Genomic DNA, 16,207 nt, shown 5'->3' with positions numbered 1-16,207 from the left:
CTTAGACGAGAGTGACGTATATCCGGTGTGTCGAACTGTCGCCTTTTTATAGCGTCAACATCGGACTCGATGAACAATTAGTGCTTACCGAACCGTAGCACTATGCAAATGTCATGTGGCGTGATTCCCGGCCGACCAATTAGCCATCACCAGCCGTAACGTTATGCAAATCTGTGATTCCCAAGCCATAGTCTTATGCAAATCATGCCGTGTGGCGTAATCAGTGGCTGTACTTTCAAAAAGCCAACGGCCACTTTCAACTATCTGTCGATGACCGTTAGGACTAAAAAAAAACTTCGCTAGGTTTTACTTTCAGGGGGGTCTTATATTTCGCAATTCAGCAAAACCTGTGCTAGGTCTTATTTTCTGCGGATGTCTTATTTTCGGGGAAACACGGTAGTAGACTAGACATTTTATTATAACATTCATTTCTGACTTTGGAGGAATTAAAACAATCATTTTTGCATTCGAAATTTAAATTCAGATTAGAATAGGAATATTTCTTAATTAATGCAAGTTGTTTTAACATTCACTCAATTTCCTTTGCAGAATGGACAATTTCAAAGAATTGAAGGAGTGGCACACCTTGGGCCATGCTGAGCCTGAGGATGGCGCCTCGTCTTAGCCTCGTGTAATACAGGTGTTTCCAAAAGATGCAGAGGAGTCGTCTATGCCCCATGTCAAACGGGTGGTTGTTATAACTCTGAACAACAGTGCCTCGTCCTGTGTCCATTATTTGGGGCAGTGATATCCAATAGTTCTGAAATAGACGATCACATGAGACTGGACTCCACAGAAAAGAGTCCAAAGAAATCATGAAAACATCCGTCGAGCATAAAAGGCCTTGGTGAAAAAGGTCGTTTTGTTGCTGGAAAATATAACCTTTTTTCTGCTGAGTCCTTGCACGGATTTTGACTTTCCACAGAATGTGACACAGCCACCCGGAAGTGACCTTTTACCCGAATATGACACTTTTGCCCAGCTACGACTTAATCAACTGGTCTTGACTTTCCATCCCGGTTGGATTTTTTTCCTTCTAAATTTACAGACCGATACTTTGACATCATTTGAGATTCGATCTTCCACTTCGATTAAAGGAAGGTATAGTCAAACATGTTATTGAACTTGTGTATCTGAAATTTTGAAGTTCATTGTTTTTGATATCTCCATTATAGAATTTAAGCATTGTTGAAGTACGACGCAGTTTAAGTCATGCATTGTTGAAGTCTGACATTTTTGAAGGCCATTGTTTAAATTATATATTGAAATTTCAATATGGTGAAGTCAGCAATTGTCGAAGTAGGGCATTATGAATTAGGTATCACTGAAGTATGGTATTGTTTATGTCGAGAATTATTGAAGTCGCCATTGTTAACTTTCGGCACAGTTCTGAAGTCAAGCATTTTTTAAGTTGCCATTTTTAAGTTAGGTATAAATATGTTATTGTTGATGTGGAGAATTGTTGCATTCTGAGTGTTGAAGTTGCCCATTATTGAAATTGGTTGCTCTCTATAAATATAATTGTTTGCAGTTTACTTAACATAAACAGTAAAGTTTACGATAAGTAAACTACAAACAATAGAATACACTTATCACTGTGATAAACAAGACTCCATTTGCTTATTCTAATTATACTGAATTCGTGATTAATAGAAATGGATTTCAGTATTCAAATTAAACGTTTATTTATTAAAAAATAGTTCTACAAAACATTTTCTATTCACATCATAAAATCTAAATACGAGTATTAAATATTTTTTGAAATGTCCACCACTTTTTGTTATCCACTTTTCGCATGATAAAAAATATCATTCTTTAAGATTCTTATTGTTATGCCGTCTATTTATGTGATGAAGTAAATTACATTTAACGGAGAATTTTTGTAAGCAATAATCACATGAGTATGGCCTTTCTCCGGTGTGAACACGAATATGTTCTATCAGATTAGCTTTTAGTCTAAAACTTCGTTCACAATACTCACAAGTGAAAGGTTTCTCTCCTGTGTGACTTCGAATATGTTGTATAAGAGAGATTTTTTGTGTAAAACTTCGCTCGCAATACTCACATGCGAAAGGCTTCTCCCCTGTGTGTGTTCTAAGATGAGTTAACAGATTTCCTTTCTGTTTAAAACTTCGTTTGCAATGTTCACAAGTAAACGGTTTCTCCCCTGTGTGAGTTCGGAGATGTCGAATCAGACTTCCTTTCAGTGCAAAACTTTGTCTGCAGTGATCGCAGGTAAAGGATTTCTCTCCGGTATGAATTTTGATGTGATTATTTAAACTGCTGGAACAACTGAAGTCACGATTACATAAATGACAAGACCACAGGCCTTCTCCAGTATGAATCCTTTCGTGATATTTAAGTCCATCTTTAGAAATGAATTTTTTCTTGCAACTTTTACACTGATATTTCCCGTTCTTTGTTTTACGATGGGAGAAACCTGTTAAATAAGATGAATAAATATATCAAAACCAACATCTAAAGACCAGAACTGTTCAATTTATTGTCAATAAAACATATAAAATTAATGCATTATTAAAATTTAAGCATGCAATTATTAAAGTATCATTAAAGTTTTTTGTGCAGATAAAAATGAAATTTGCATTTCTCTCATAAGTTTCCTTAAACTAATATTTAAAGATCACAATCTACTCAAATGATTTCATTACATCATTTTTCTGAAAATAATTTGAAAAATAAATTTAAAATATCTTCATTTAGTATTGTGTTTTTCTTCATTTCCATGAAATATGTTTCCTTGTTTAATGTTTTCTTCTATCATTTCTTGTGACTGTCTTCTGAAAACAAAATAAGTTAAACACAGTCTACAAGTCTTCCCCTGTACATCATACTTTGACAACAATTAAGTCATGCCTCACGTGTGTTTTTGGCACCTGCTGTTTAAAACAAAGCTTTGAAAGTGTATCTCAGTAGACAAAGAAAGATTCTGTAGCAATATCTGATTAAAGATCAATACTGTAGTCAGTGGCGGCCTTAGGGGGTGGCGAACAGGGCAATCGCCCGGGGCCTCGCGCAACAACCAAGTAGAAAAAAGTTGATATTTAAAACTTTTTATTTTATCCTTGGCTATTAGTTATAACAATAAAATAAATTTAATTTATAGTACAGTATATATTAATAAGTGCCAACTATTTCAATTCACATACTTTGCACAAAGGACAAGGGCCTCGCAAAGATCTGCCGCCCAGAACCTTGCAAAGATCTGCCGCCCAGAGCCTCACAATGGATAAGGCCGCCGCTGACTGTAGTAACACAATATTCAAATCAACGGATCTAATGAAAGTCTGCTGATGGTTTGATTTAATGTATACTGGGTTAATTTGGGGGTTCAATTTTCAAATTGCAGACCTATACATTCACACTGTCTGTCTGTCTTTCATTTCATTTCAAAAATGGAGTTAGATGATCGAAATGACTTGATTGTTAACAGTCGTATGATGTGCAGAGGTAAGACTGCTAAAATCGAGACCAGATATGGAAAGCATGGGGCCAGTTAACTATATACTAACTTCCAGTTTTTGGACTGGAAGTTAGTATGTCTGTCTGTAGAGTGAATTTAAAAAGTAGAGTGAATTTTTTAAAAATTAAATGATGGTTAGAAATTGCAGTCTGGCATTGTGACAGCATCACAATAAATAATTGTTAGTTACACTTCACTTAAAACAGAATAAATACAATCTATTTATATATATATATATATACACACTGTATAATGGTGGTTGGATCTCTTTGATTTTTCTAATTAGCAATCTTTCTCATATCTTTGTTGATATCATCGAAAATGAACACAAGATATCTTTCACTATCTTGAACAGTAGTTTCTTAAATTTCTTTTAAAGTATTTTAGAATTGTACAGAATTTATTTTCTCATTTTTTATTTAATGAACAGTAAGAATCAATCATTTTCAATTGAAATGAATTTTCTATCTTATAAATAAAGTGATAGTTTTAGATTATTATTATTAAAAGAATGAGGAACTTGAAAATCATAATATAGTATGTCCGAAAAGATACTGTACAGAAAGAAACTTGTAATGACATTAAAGTTATATGGATGGCATTCATACAAGATCCTGTAAGTTGTATGACTTAAATTTCCCTTTTGTATTAGATGATGTTACTACTTTCTGATAGACTTCTTTGCCAATTGCTTAATCTCCCATGGAATGTGGTCTGGTAGTTCTCTTAGATCTCAAATCCCCAGATTTTTAAACCTCTGGGGATTTCCAGCATTTGTGAATGAGACCTTGAAATCAAAGCTTTTGATAAAACTTTGCTTAACTCTTTTGATAGCCTGAACAAGATGAAACCCAAAAGAAATTCACACTAAATTAAAAAATATACATATATAGAATCAGTATTGAATTTATTTCACTTTTATTGTTTAAAAACCTAAAAATATTTTTCTACAACAACTTTTAACAGGTAATTTACTAGATGGAAATTTCTATAAAAATTATAGAAAATTTAATTACTTAAAACAATCTGTTTGGGTCTGTTCTTATTGTCAATTTTGAGTTGAAAAGGAAAGTTTAATTAAATTTTTACTTTCCTGGCTGTTAAATATAACAAAGGGAAAGTACAGAAACTGGTAAAATACAACCCCAAGATTTTTACACTTTTGGACTCTGGAAACATTGAGTAATGCAAAAGAAAATTTGAGAGTTTCTTCTGTATGTATGAATGTTAGTGTGTGTGGGGGGTGACACAATTTTGTTCACCCACTTTGAAGTTTAATAACTCCCATGCCTTTTGCCAAAAATTCCTAAAATTTTGCAGGGGTTTTTGTATATTAGAGGAGTGATGCTATTAAATTTTGGTGGTTAAAAGTCAAGGGAGAGGGGATCATGTGCGGTATCTAGAGTACGGTCAGAGTTAATGATCTTACTCATTAGCATTTATTTTTTTTTTAACTCATCTCTATCTTCAAAATTAAGTTTTTACATTTTATAATTAAAAAGTTTTCTAAATATCATAACAGATGATGCCAAATGCAATTTTAAATGTTTTTACCATGAAAGTTACACAACTCCTTGCTGGATATTTTTAAATTGATGTCTTGCACTAATATATATTTGATATTAGATGCAAAATATAGTTCATAAACACTACAAGAGATTTATTGAAATGTGCAAGCATCTATCTATCTATCAAGAATCAGCTGCAACCAAATGCAATTTTAAACTCACTTAAATTAATAGAGAGATGCAAAATAAGCAGTTTTCATGAATTTGTCTTGTAAAATTATTGGCAAAAATATTTTAATAGTTTGTTTAATTTATTGTGGTTAGATATCATTATTATAATACATTTTTAAAGCCATTTGTATTTAATTATTAACATAATTTTATATTGAGTTACAGAAAACTATAGTTTTTTTTCTAGTTATACAAAAAGAAAACTGTAGTGAAATATCTGATCAAGCCAAAAATATAATTTTAGTTGATGAGCTTCCAATTGATCTGTTTACTAGTACTGATGAACTAAATTGATCATCTGATAAGAAATTAACTAGAGCTACACAGACAGAACAAGTGTTGTTTTCAAATACAAAAGGAAACAACAGTCGAGGAAAACAATTCCTTGTTTATCTATCAAATATAGTTATCTAAATAAAAGTAATGAAGACAATGTTCCAGAAATAATCTAAAAGTAAAAATGAAACTTTACATATTAGATATTCTAAATACTGCAAATTAATACAGTGTCCCAAAAGTCTATACAGTGACACAAATCAAGCACACCAGTGGCCAAATAAATAAAATCATTGAAAACTGGTAGTTGATCATTGGTTCGGGCCTGGCTACCATGCAGTGTTCTAGATTTTCTTCGTGTGTCTAATACCCAAACAGAATCCAGTTTCCATATATGAAGTCCTGCTAGAAGTTACCCCATTGGCAGATTACCCATGCCTTCTGTTGCCTTAATCCACTGACACAAATCTTAACACCGACATTTTAATCTTTTGAGAATAAAATTACATTTTATCTTTGTATGTATGAAAACTTTTGGAACATCCTGTATATGCCAGAGTACACATTAAAATTTATTGAATCTCAAATGAAATTTTTAGTATTTTATTTTAACATTTGCAGTGAGTATATTCAAAATTAGAGACATAGAAAATGTTTTCATTTACAATAGATATAAATTAAATACATAATTATATAATTTTATGAGGTTAGAATGAATATGGTAAAAGATGTATTTTGTAGTTATAATTGTATATGATTATATATAAAATTGAATTCATACATACATTAATCACTTTTTGTTAAATATTTTATAATGTTTTAATACATTTACCAAATTCTTTAGCATTTTGCACAGAAGCATTTAGATAAGTTTTCTATAAAAGTCAGATGTAAGTTTTTTCATATATTATTTTTGAAATTGCACTTTCAGCTTTTATATCGTCATCTTTATCAAAATCATACATTAATTAATACTCCAATATTTCCTCTGTAATCACTGTAAATTACTCCAGCATCCATTACAATATTATATTTTAAACATTATGAAGATTTTGGAGCTATCTACCATAACAAGTATTTGGCAATTCAATTGATGAATCTGTGAATATTAATTTTTGTTCATTTGATTTAATTATATCTTAATTATTATTACTAAAAATATATCCTGTTGCCCATTTGGAAGACTTTCTTGGAATTTTATATTTTCATTTAGTTTTTTAAAATATTCTAATTCTAAAATAAATATAAAAGTATTTATTTATTGCATCCTGATATTGTTGTATTTAATTTACTTCAAGGAATTCATATATTTTGTGCTGATTTTAATTTATGTTGCATTATGCATGCAGTTGTTTCATGCATGGATGTTTTACTATAAACACTATGCATTCAGTAAGTTTTTAAATGATTTTTTTTTTTTTGTATAATATTAAATATGCAAATTGTGATGAAAATAATATCAATGAATTGGTAAGAATGAAAAATAAAAGTTATAATGACCAAATGATGTTGCATCTAAGCCAATACCTAAAATAAATTTATCATTATAAAAGGGAGAAAAGAATATTTTGTTGTGATGATGATGTTAATTAAATAGTATAATGTGAAAATTAAACACTTTAATGGGAAGTGGATAGAGGTTTATTACAAGGAGACCCTTGGTCCCCTTATCTTTTTAAATTTTTTTGTTTGATATAAATGAATGTTTTGACCGGGAAGACGATGGATTTTCTATTAATGGCCAAATAGTTCACTTCATATCATATGCTGATGATGTTGTGATAGTTGCTCCTACGGCTGCAGCTCTTCGTAGAAAAATTAAAAAAGCTCATGAATATTTTGATAAATTAAAATTAAAAATTAATCCAAGCAAATCCTCAATAATGATTTTCCAAAACGGTGTTAGAGTTGCTAAAAAAAGTACATCCTTTTATCTGAACAACGTACAGCTTATGATAGTACAAGAAGTCAAGATTTTGGGAATAGTCCTGACCCCTACACTAACTTTCGAAAAAAAGTATAAAAAAAATTATTTCCAAATCTAACCTATTGATCAATAATATGGTGAAGTTGTTCTCCCAAATTAAACTTAAAAATATATTTATTCACTTTAGACTGTTTAACTCGATAATTATTAATGCCATAGGCTATGCTTCTCCAACTTGGAGCCTTACAAGTTATAAAAAATTTGACATAATTCAAATTAAATTCATCTGCAAAATTTTTACTCTAGAATATAACTTTCCTGGATATGCACTTAGGCTAAAACTTAACAGGTTCAAATTAACTCCCTTCTTTGTAAAAAGATTCATCAATTTTCTTTACAAGATTAGAGATAATGGAAATTTACCTTATGAATTGTTGTTTTTGCGGATTTTGACAGGATTTTTCGAAATGCAAGTTTTTATTTTTCAAAAACCCTGTCAAAATCCGCAAAAAAGTTCTTGGATGAATAAAATGACAAATATTGTCAACAACTTTGGTGTTTCTATAACTCCACTGCTGATAAAATCAGAAACTAGTGACCTGATTAAAACTCAACTAATCCAAAATACATTGGAAATTTCTCTATCTCAAGACATTGGAGAAATGTACAGCCAAAAAGAACCAGAGTGGTATAGCATTATTCTGGATTACCCTTTTAATAATAACTACATGTTATCAAATATGCCGTTTGCAATCAAAAAAATTTTTTCTCCAACTTAGATTAAATAAAAAGATGATTATGATAAATAATAAAATTTATGAATTCTTGAAAACATACTGCCCAAGATGCGAAGAAATATTGACTAAACTTCATATGTTTTGTGAGTGCAAGGAACACCAAAAACTAAGAATTAATGGTGAACTAAATTGGCTAAATACCTTTAAGGAGGAAAATCAAATGTATCGGTTATTTCATTTAGCAAATACTACGATATACAAATTGTATAATTTCGCAAAACCTTTTTGTAATCAGCCTTTCTAATTTTATATAACAAACCTGATATTCATGAGTATTGTAGTTATAGGATACTTAGTTTTACATGATTATTGTTAATGTTTATATAAGTTAATTTGATATAACACCCTATGGCCTATTATGATTAATAAATTGATTTGATTTGAAATAGTATTGAGACCTTAACACTTCTGTATTGATTAAAACTGCTTTATTTATCTTGATTCAAAGTTTTTACAATAGATTTTTTAAATTCCTTTAGCTGTTTATTTTGATTATCAAAAATATTTTGGGTTTCAATGAACAAACTTCAATTATCAGTTTTGATAACGTTTCATGTTTAAAATATCCTAATTTATTACTGTTTCATTTTATAACATGATAATTTGGACAGTTGCTAAAATCAATGATGATAATTTTACATCATAGTAAACATCATTTGTACAAATTTGAAATGTTAATGAATCTGTGTTCATGTATAATAAATGTACATTGTTACCAAATTTATTTTTAAATACTTTTTAAAATATTTTATATATATGTAATTTGCTTAATTTTAATACACAAAAACAATATAATTCAGCTTATGTAAATATAAGTTAGTTTCTTTTTTGTTTTAAAAATTGTAAGGTTATCACTTATCATTTGAAAATTTTCTATTGAGAGTTGAGATAAACATTTGTAATACTGATCTAATGTTAAACTATTATTCATCAATTAAGAATGAAAACACTTACCACCATCATTGGCTGATTCTTGTCTTTTCTCATTATTAAAAAGTGTATATTTTTAAAGCATCTTGATTAAATGCTAATACCTTATGGATTTTGGTTAAGATAACTCCTTCCAGATAAAATTGAAATTTCTATAATGTATTACATAGCTTCTTTATCAAAGAGAGTAGGAATTAATTTATTATTATTAGAGGAAAAGGTGGTATTATGGAACACTGAGGGTATTATGGAACCACCCCATTTCGAACTGATAATAAAGGCGAACTGTAGCAGATTATGGCTGAACTGAACTATACGGACATCCATAGCAAGGGGAAAACCTGTTTCACTTCAGTTAAACAGTTGTCCGTAGTGAATCAGCAAATTTGTGTTTTTTGAAATTTGAAAGTTTTGAATGCTAAGTCAATTTAAATATTTTTAAAATATAAATTGTGTAGTTGTAGCTTCACTGGTGTATGTATTCTGTTCCAGAGACTTACGGGTACATATTAATCTACGTGATATTCACGTTTTTTTAAAATTTGGTCTTGACAGACATAAGTTAATTCAAGATGGCAATGCGTGAAATATTGACCCCATTGGTGCTTTTAATATGAAACACAATTCCACCGAACTCTCTATTTGCAAGCAGACATTTGTCCAGAGCAATTTATGAAAAAGACATTAGGTAGAAGGACAATTCTTCCAAAGAATATTGAAAAAGAGCTACTGGAATATATATTGTTAATGGAGGTCATATTTTTCTATTATAAAAGCATTTTTTTCAATAAAATACATTGGAGTAAATAATTTTGTAATTATTTAAGATTCTTTCTACTTTCCTATTTGTTTTTGGATACATTAAAGCATTTTTTGAAAACATACAGTAAGGTTCCATATTACCACCCGATTTTCTCTAAGCCTACTTTCTAACTTTTTGTACAAAGGCCTTCAAAAACCATACTTATAGTTAAACTAGCAAAAAATCCAATTAGGAACATTTAGTTTAATGGTTACCAGCACTTTTCGCACAAAAAATTTGGGTGTAGTTATGATACCTTGTTTACAATTCACTAAAATGAAAATGGGGTTCCATAATACCACCTTCTCCTCTATATTTTAGATATAATTTAGTTAATACTGTGTTGAGGACTGAATGGTAAATAATTTTATCATGAACACTTATACTTCTAAAATATAACAATGCTATTTTTATCCGAGTATTAAGGCTAACTAATGCATTTATTTCATCTTCAGATAACCACATGAAAGTATTTATTGGTAAACAAAAACTCATTACAAATCTGTAAAGAATATAATTATGAAGTTGATTTTTATCATAAGTTTCTGGAATTAAAAGATGATTTTCCTTTACAAATATTTTACCTACTAAACTGATTCCTCCTCTAACGCCACTTTAAATAAACAAATACATATTAATATCATTACATAATTCTAATTAATTAAAAAAACCACAAAAAAGTTGATCACTTTTTTTGTGGACAGCTAATATTACAATTAAAATTCTAATTGAATTTTCATCATTTTTAATCCACAATTCCACGTTAAATCTGGAGTGGTTATGAAATATACTGGATCTCAATTACAGTATTTTGAACTTATATTACAAAATTTCAGAAAACTATTATATTAGCTAATAATAATGTATCTACATATTGATTTAATTTTAAATAATTTTTTCCAAATTAATTTATCAAGATTATAATCATCTCACATAATATTTTCCCCCTCATAATTCAGTATAAAAACATTTTTTCGACAGTAAACATGTTTCATATACAATAATATATTTCCATTTTTAAAATAAGAATGTGGAAAAATAAATTCCTTTTTGAAACACAACCACTCACAACTGAGAAAATTGATTAAAAAAAAAAAAAAAACAGTCACAAAAACCAATATATATATTGCATAACCCCAAATAACTTGTTCATGTATTTATTGGCTGAATCACTGAATCAGTATTAAGTATAGTTATAAGAATTAAATGAATCTCATATGATACAAGACATATCAGGGAATGGTTCTCATCAGATGTATTTTAACACAAGACTGATTACTCAGAAGACAATTCTTAAAGACTATTTTTTATTAATGCATTTCAAGCCCAACACTTATTTGGCTCCTCTTCAGATTTGACATATTTAGTATTGGTTTGTATAAACAAATTATTATAATCATCATCCACAGACAGCATATTTACAACATTTTTCCAAAAAGGTTATGAAATTTCTATAATACTGTCTTAATTTATACATTACAGTACACATCGGAAATGAGAATCATAACCTAAAAAATTACATAAGACAAATGTTTTTACTCGCTAATTTAAGTTACAATTACTACATGCCATCCTGTAAGCTGTCATGACAAACAGCCATGATTCATTATTATAATATTGTGGTCACATAAGTTTTCTTTTCAAATATGAGAAAAAAATGTCTATAATTATCAGAAACAGTATTCGCATTAATTTCTACATGACAATTTATTTTATCTAATAATATATTTGTTTTTGAATAGCAAATAAAACATGATAACATTACCATAAATATGATAAACTATTTCATGAACCAAGAATGTTTTTTTAACCGCCCAGTAAAACATACACACAAAATCCAATAATCTGCTGTAATCCGACACCTGCTAGACTGATATATGTCGGATTACAGAGAGTCTACTGTAAATTAATTTACTTACATAAATTGGATAAATTAAATATTATTTCATATCAAAATACGTAAGTTGTTAAACAGTTATTTTTTCCAAAGATAGAATACTTTTAACATCAGATTTTAGATCTCTTCTTTACATCAGATTTAGTCCTCTTTTCTTTACATTGTGATTTTGATTTAAATGCAAAACAGATTCTAAAATTAAGTTTATTATTATTAAATCTTTTAATAAAAATAATAAACTTTTAAAAGAATAAAGTATTTACCTTCAGAAGACATGTTTCTTAAATGTTCTTAATAGAAAGTAGACTGACATAGTGTGCCGATGCTTGTACGTAGAAATATTAAAAGTCTTGAATTCTTAGTCTGTTTCTGAAAAATAATTCACGCTTGAAAGATATTCTATCTTTATAAATATGAAAATATATTAATGACACAAATATATTCCTGTCCTTTGTTTTGACCACCAGCAATTATCCAAAAACAGTTCTCACTTGCAAAGATGATCTTTTATTTGAAGCTATGACACAGAGGAAGACATTTGTGTTGTTAAATTAATATATTTTTCTACTTTCTATATTTACGTGAAAATTCCATCAGTCAAGTGTAATTTAATTACACTCGATTATAAAATATCATCTTTCAAAATAAACAATTTAATTTTATAGGGAATTTAATTCAACCTTGATGGCCAAATGGCCAAGCAATCAAGGTGGCAGCCTACCACTCTGAGGACCTGGGATCAATTGAATCTGAACAGGTGAAAAACTCTCCATGAATTTTTCAGGAGATGGTCCGACTGAATACGTCAGCCCGTTCCTCACCATATGGCCACCCCATTGTGGGCCTGTCCAAACCCATAACGGGCCTGCTAAAAGAGGCCATCTTAGTGCCCACAGGGCAGAAAGAGTTTTAAAAAAACAGTCATATGGGAAGTCATTTAAAAAAAATCAAATAAAAATTTAAAAAATATAATTCAACCTTGACCCTCAATACCTCAAACGATTGGTATCTTGAAAAAAATACAGATTTTTATAGAAATTCATTAAATCCATCAAACAGCTTTGTTTCATAATCCCAGCATAGCACAGACATGGCTGAAATGTGAAGCACAAATGTAAGCCTTCTTTGTGGTCTACTTCTTTCTCACAAATTTTCAAATACGAATAAGAGTCAATGATCACTGTCCAAAAAATCAAACTTCTTAGATACAAGAAGTGTCAAACAGACTGCCTACTTTCCATCAATGGGTACGACATAGTGTGGCATTGAGTCTACAACATGCAATCAATCACCTTCAACCAAATGATGATTGAACAAATTTGCTTCAATATTGCCTAGTTTGCAACAGCCTTTACTGGATTACATTTTCTGGTAAAGTTAATAAATTTTCCACAGTTATAATGTTGGATTACTGATATGAAATCCAATACAGGACATAAGTAACTGATATCTCAACTAACACAAGAACATTGTTTCCAAAGTTTTTTAGTTTGTTGATATGTGGAAATAAGAGTTCAAATTTATCTATCTCCTTGACTTAATAATGGTGTTTTATTCCATCATTTTAAGCAAGAATATAGTTAAATACAGTAAAATCTCATTTTAACAAATTACTCAGGCCATTGTTCTGAGAATCCCAAGAAAATATCATCATTAATTAACAATAATTAAATCCATTATTCAAAAAAATTTTCAGTTTTAACTCCCTACATATAAGAAATTAGTGTTGCCACCTTTTGAAAATCGCTGACCTGGACAGCAGGTCAGGTTTGTTTGAACAGAAGTTCCTGGCACATGCGCAATCATTTTGCAATGCAAAGAATAACATGCATGTCGGTTCTAAATCAGTTACAGTTAGGGACTAGGGAGACTTGGATAGGAGTAATGTAACCAACCTAAATTAAGAAAGTAGTAGTACAGAAGATGACTTAACTGTACTCAATATTGAAGATGTGTACAATCCGTGTGAGTAGAGCCTGAAAAAAAAAAAAAACACAAAAAACAAAAAAAGGTCAATAGGTTGCACATGAAATTCCTGGACAAAATTAATAGTTCATCCGGACAGTGAGTCAATTCCCGGACTGTCTGGGTGAAAACACTTTAAGAAATGTCCGTACAGTCGACCCCCCTATAACACGGGTTCCTATAGTTCGGATTCCTATATAACGGCAAAAAAATTGCATCTAATACAGCACTAATTTTATACATTTCTTGTGAAAGAAACATTTCTTATTCATTCTCATTCAACGGCCATAAAAATGATTTATATTAATGATGTCTCCAAAGTTCAACGAAGTTTTCGCAGAAAAATAACTTATCAGAAATTGCGGCCGCCGTTTGGTGCGCTGCTCCATGACGAAAACAAGCTTAAGCAATGGTGACGTCGAACGGTGCACACTCAGTAAGTAATCCTACAATTTTTTGTTTGTAGCATAGTTTATATGGATTATTCCCCAAAAAATATACGTGTTTTGGAAATGTTGAGTCGAATTAGTCTAGGAATTGATTAATTTTATGGAAGAAAACCTTTCAAACAGCCCTAGTCTGTAAAGTGCATACGTGCCAGGCTGTGATTGGCAAGGACTTGTACAAAATTGATTCATAAAGAACGGAACATATCTACCGTGTTATAGGGGGGTTGACTGTATTGAAATTATTCAGTCTGTTAACATGTGTCTGTAGAATAGAGATATTATGTTGTACTGTACATGTGTATGACAAAGCTGATGGAAACTATATACTGTAAGCATAAAAAAAGCAAATTATTTAAACTCATTAGCACTTCACTTGACTTCACAATTTGTTAAACTTGTCCATCTTGATTTGTTTTGTTGCTGCTTTTCTGCCTATTAAATACAACTACTACTTGATATTAGCAATGTCATGCATAGCCTGTTCCTTTGTGTTGAAACCTGTCAAGAAAATCTTTATGACTTGGAAAGATTCAATGGCCTTGCTAAATTTTGGCACTACACTTGGACCAACACAAAAATGCTCCTTAAGTGGCTCCTCTTCAATTTTATCAGCATGCTGACTCTCTCCATACAATTCTTCAATTACACAATATCCCAGATGTAACAATTACATCATCAAACACTACAAATTCCTATAAACACCCAAATAGTAACTAAACATTGAAAAAATGTAAAGGAGATAGAAAAAACCTATTATTCCGAGTTACATATTCACTACAAGGAGGTAAAATTACATTTATTTGGCGGAACTTGGGAAAAAAATGCCATTATTTCAAGAAATCCGTTGTTCCGCATCCATACAAGGAGATTCTATTGTACTTCATAATCCTTTGCTGATACTGTTTATTTGAACAAGGTTGACGTTTTCTGGGGTAAAAGATTGTGTACTGTTCACTAGTATTTTCAGATTTGGAAATTAATTCTGATGTTTTGTTTCCATATGCTTCATTGGGCACCTTTAACTTAATGTTTCCATTATTTAAGAACACAACTTTCAATTGGTACAGCTACATGTTTAATGCATAAAACATTGATTAGTGTGAATATGGTTTCATCATGAGTTTTTTCTGCACCTCTTTGTTATTTGGTTCTAAATAGATTGATTTACTGGGTTTGGTAAAAGAAGAAATACTTGATGAAACACTTTCACATTTTTTAGGCTATCTCCATATGTTTTCAGCCTGTTCTGACCTACTTTTTGCAGTTATATTAAATTTTTCTGCAATTCTTGTTTTTCTCTAACAGAGTAAAACTTCTTTAATAGTAAAACTTCTCTAACTTGAAACTCCAATGAGCAGGAAAAAAACTCAGTTAAAGATGATTCAACTTAGAGAACAATAGAGTAGAAAATGCCTACTCTGGATAGATTTGTACAGTGGGTGATCAGTTAACGAACAGTTCAGATAGCAAACAAATTGGATAACGAACACTTTCGCAAAGATTTTTATGATTGGACAACGAAAACATTTTCGGATAATGAACACTTTACTGAACAAACATAAAAAGAAGCGACAGAAAATAATGAATACTGATTGATTTTCCCTTATCTTCAGGTAACAATTCGAAACCTTTCATAGCGCAGGAGACGTCAACATTGACACTCAACCCGATACCGATCAGATAGTATTCTTCCAAATTTTGAAACTCTCCCTTGTAATTCAGCGTTTTGTTTACCTTTCTGACAAATAATTTTTTATAGTCTTCGCGAGACTGTCGGATGGACACTTGTTAAGATTTGCGTCTGGGTTTATTTACGAAAGGTGAAAGTTTAACTGTTCCATCGGATATTCGTTAACATTTTAACACCAAATTTCAAATTTCATCCAGCCTTGCATTTAAATAATTTTTTGTGGGCTAGTTGATTTCTGTTCTCTGAATTTTTGT

At 30.4% G+C, this 16,207-nt stretch overlaps 1 protein-coding gene across 4 annotated transcripts in view; it reads right to left on the bottom strand.

Annotated features, from left to right (window-relative positions):
• Nucleotides 1-532: 532 nt before the first annotated feature.
• LOC111621209 (gastrula zinc finger protein XlCGF57.1-like) overlaps nt 533-16,207 on the bottom strand; it is a 28,666-nt gene continuing 12,991 nt past the window's right edge. For 2 of the 4 annotated variants that reach the window (XM_023363289.1, XM_023363290.1), the window contains exons 2-3: nt 12,113-12,218; nt 533-2,440 (exon numbers count right to left, since the gene is read on the bottom strand). In XM_023363289.1, the coding sequence (XP_023219057.1) occupies nt 1,809-2,440; nt 12,113-12,125 (645 nt within the window). In that variant the 5' untranslated portion in view covers nt 12,126-12,218 and the 3' untranslated portion in view covers nt 533-1,808. Of the gene's footprint in view, nt 2,441-10,347; nt 12,042-12,112; nt 12,219-16,207 lie in introns of those variants that run through there. The other 2 variants (XR_002756025.1, XR_002756024.1) reach the window with 2 other exon arrangements.

This window comes from Centruroides sculpturatus, unplaced genomic scaffold, assembly GCF_000671375.1.
Source record: "Centruroides sculpturatus isolate CEXI.00-Female unplaced genomic scaffold, Cexi_2.0 scaffold211, whole genome shotgun sequence".
NCBI lineage: Eukaryota > Metazoa > Arthropoda > Arachnida > Scorpiones > Buthidae > Centruroides > Centruroides sculpturatus.
Note: the sequence above shows the minus strand (reverse complement) of the source record. Positions and strands in the feature narration are given on the sequence as shown.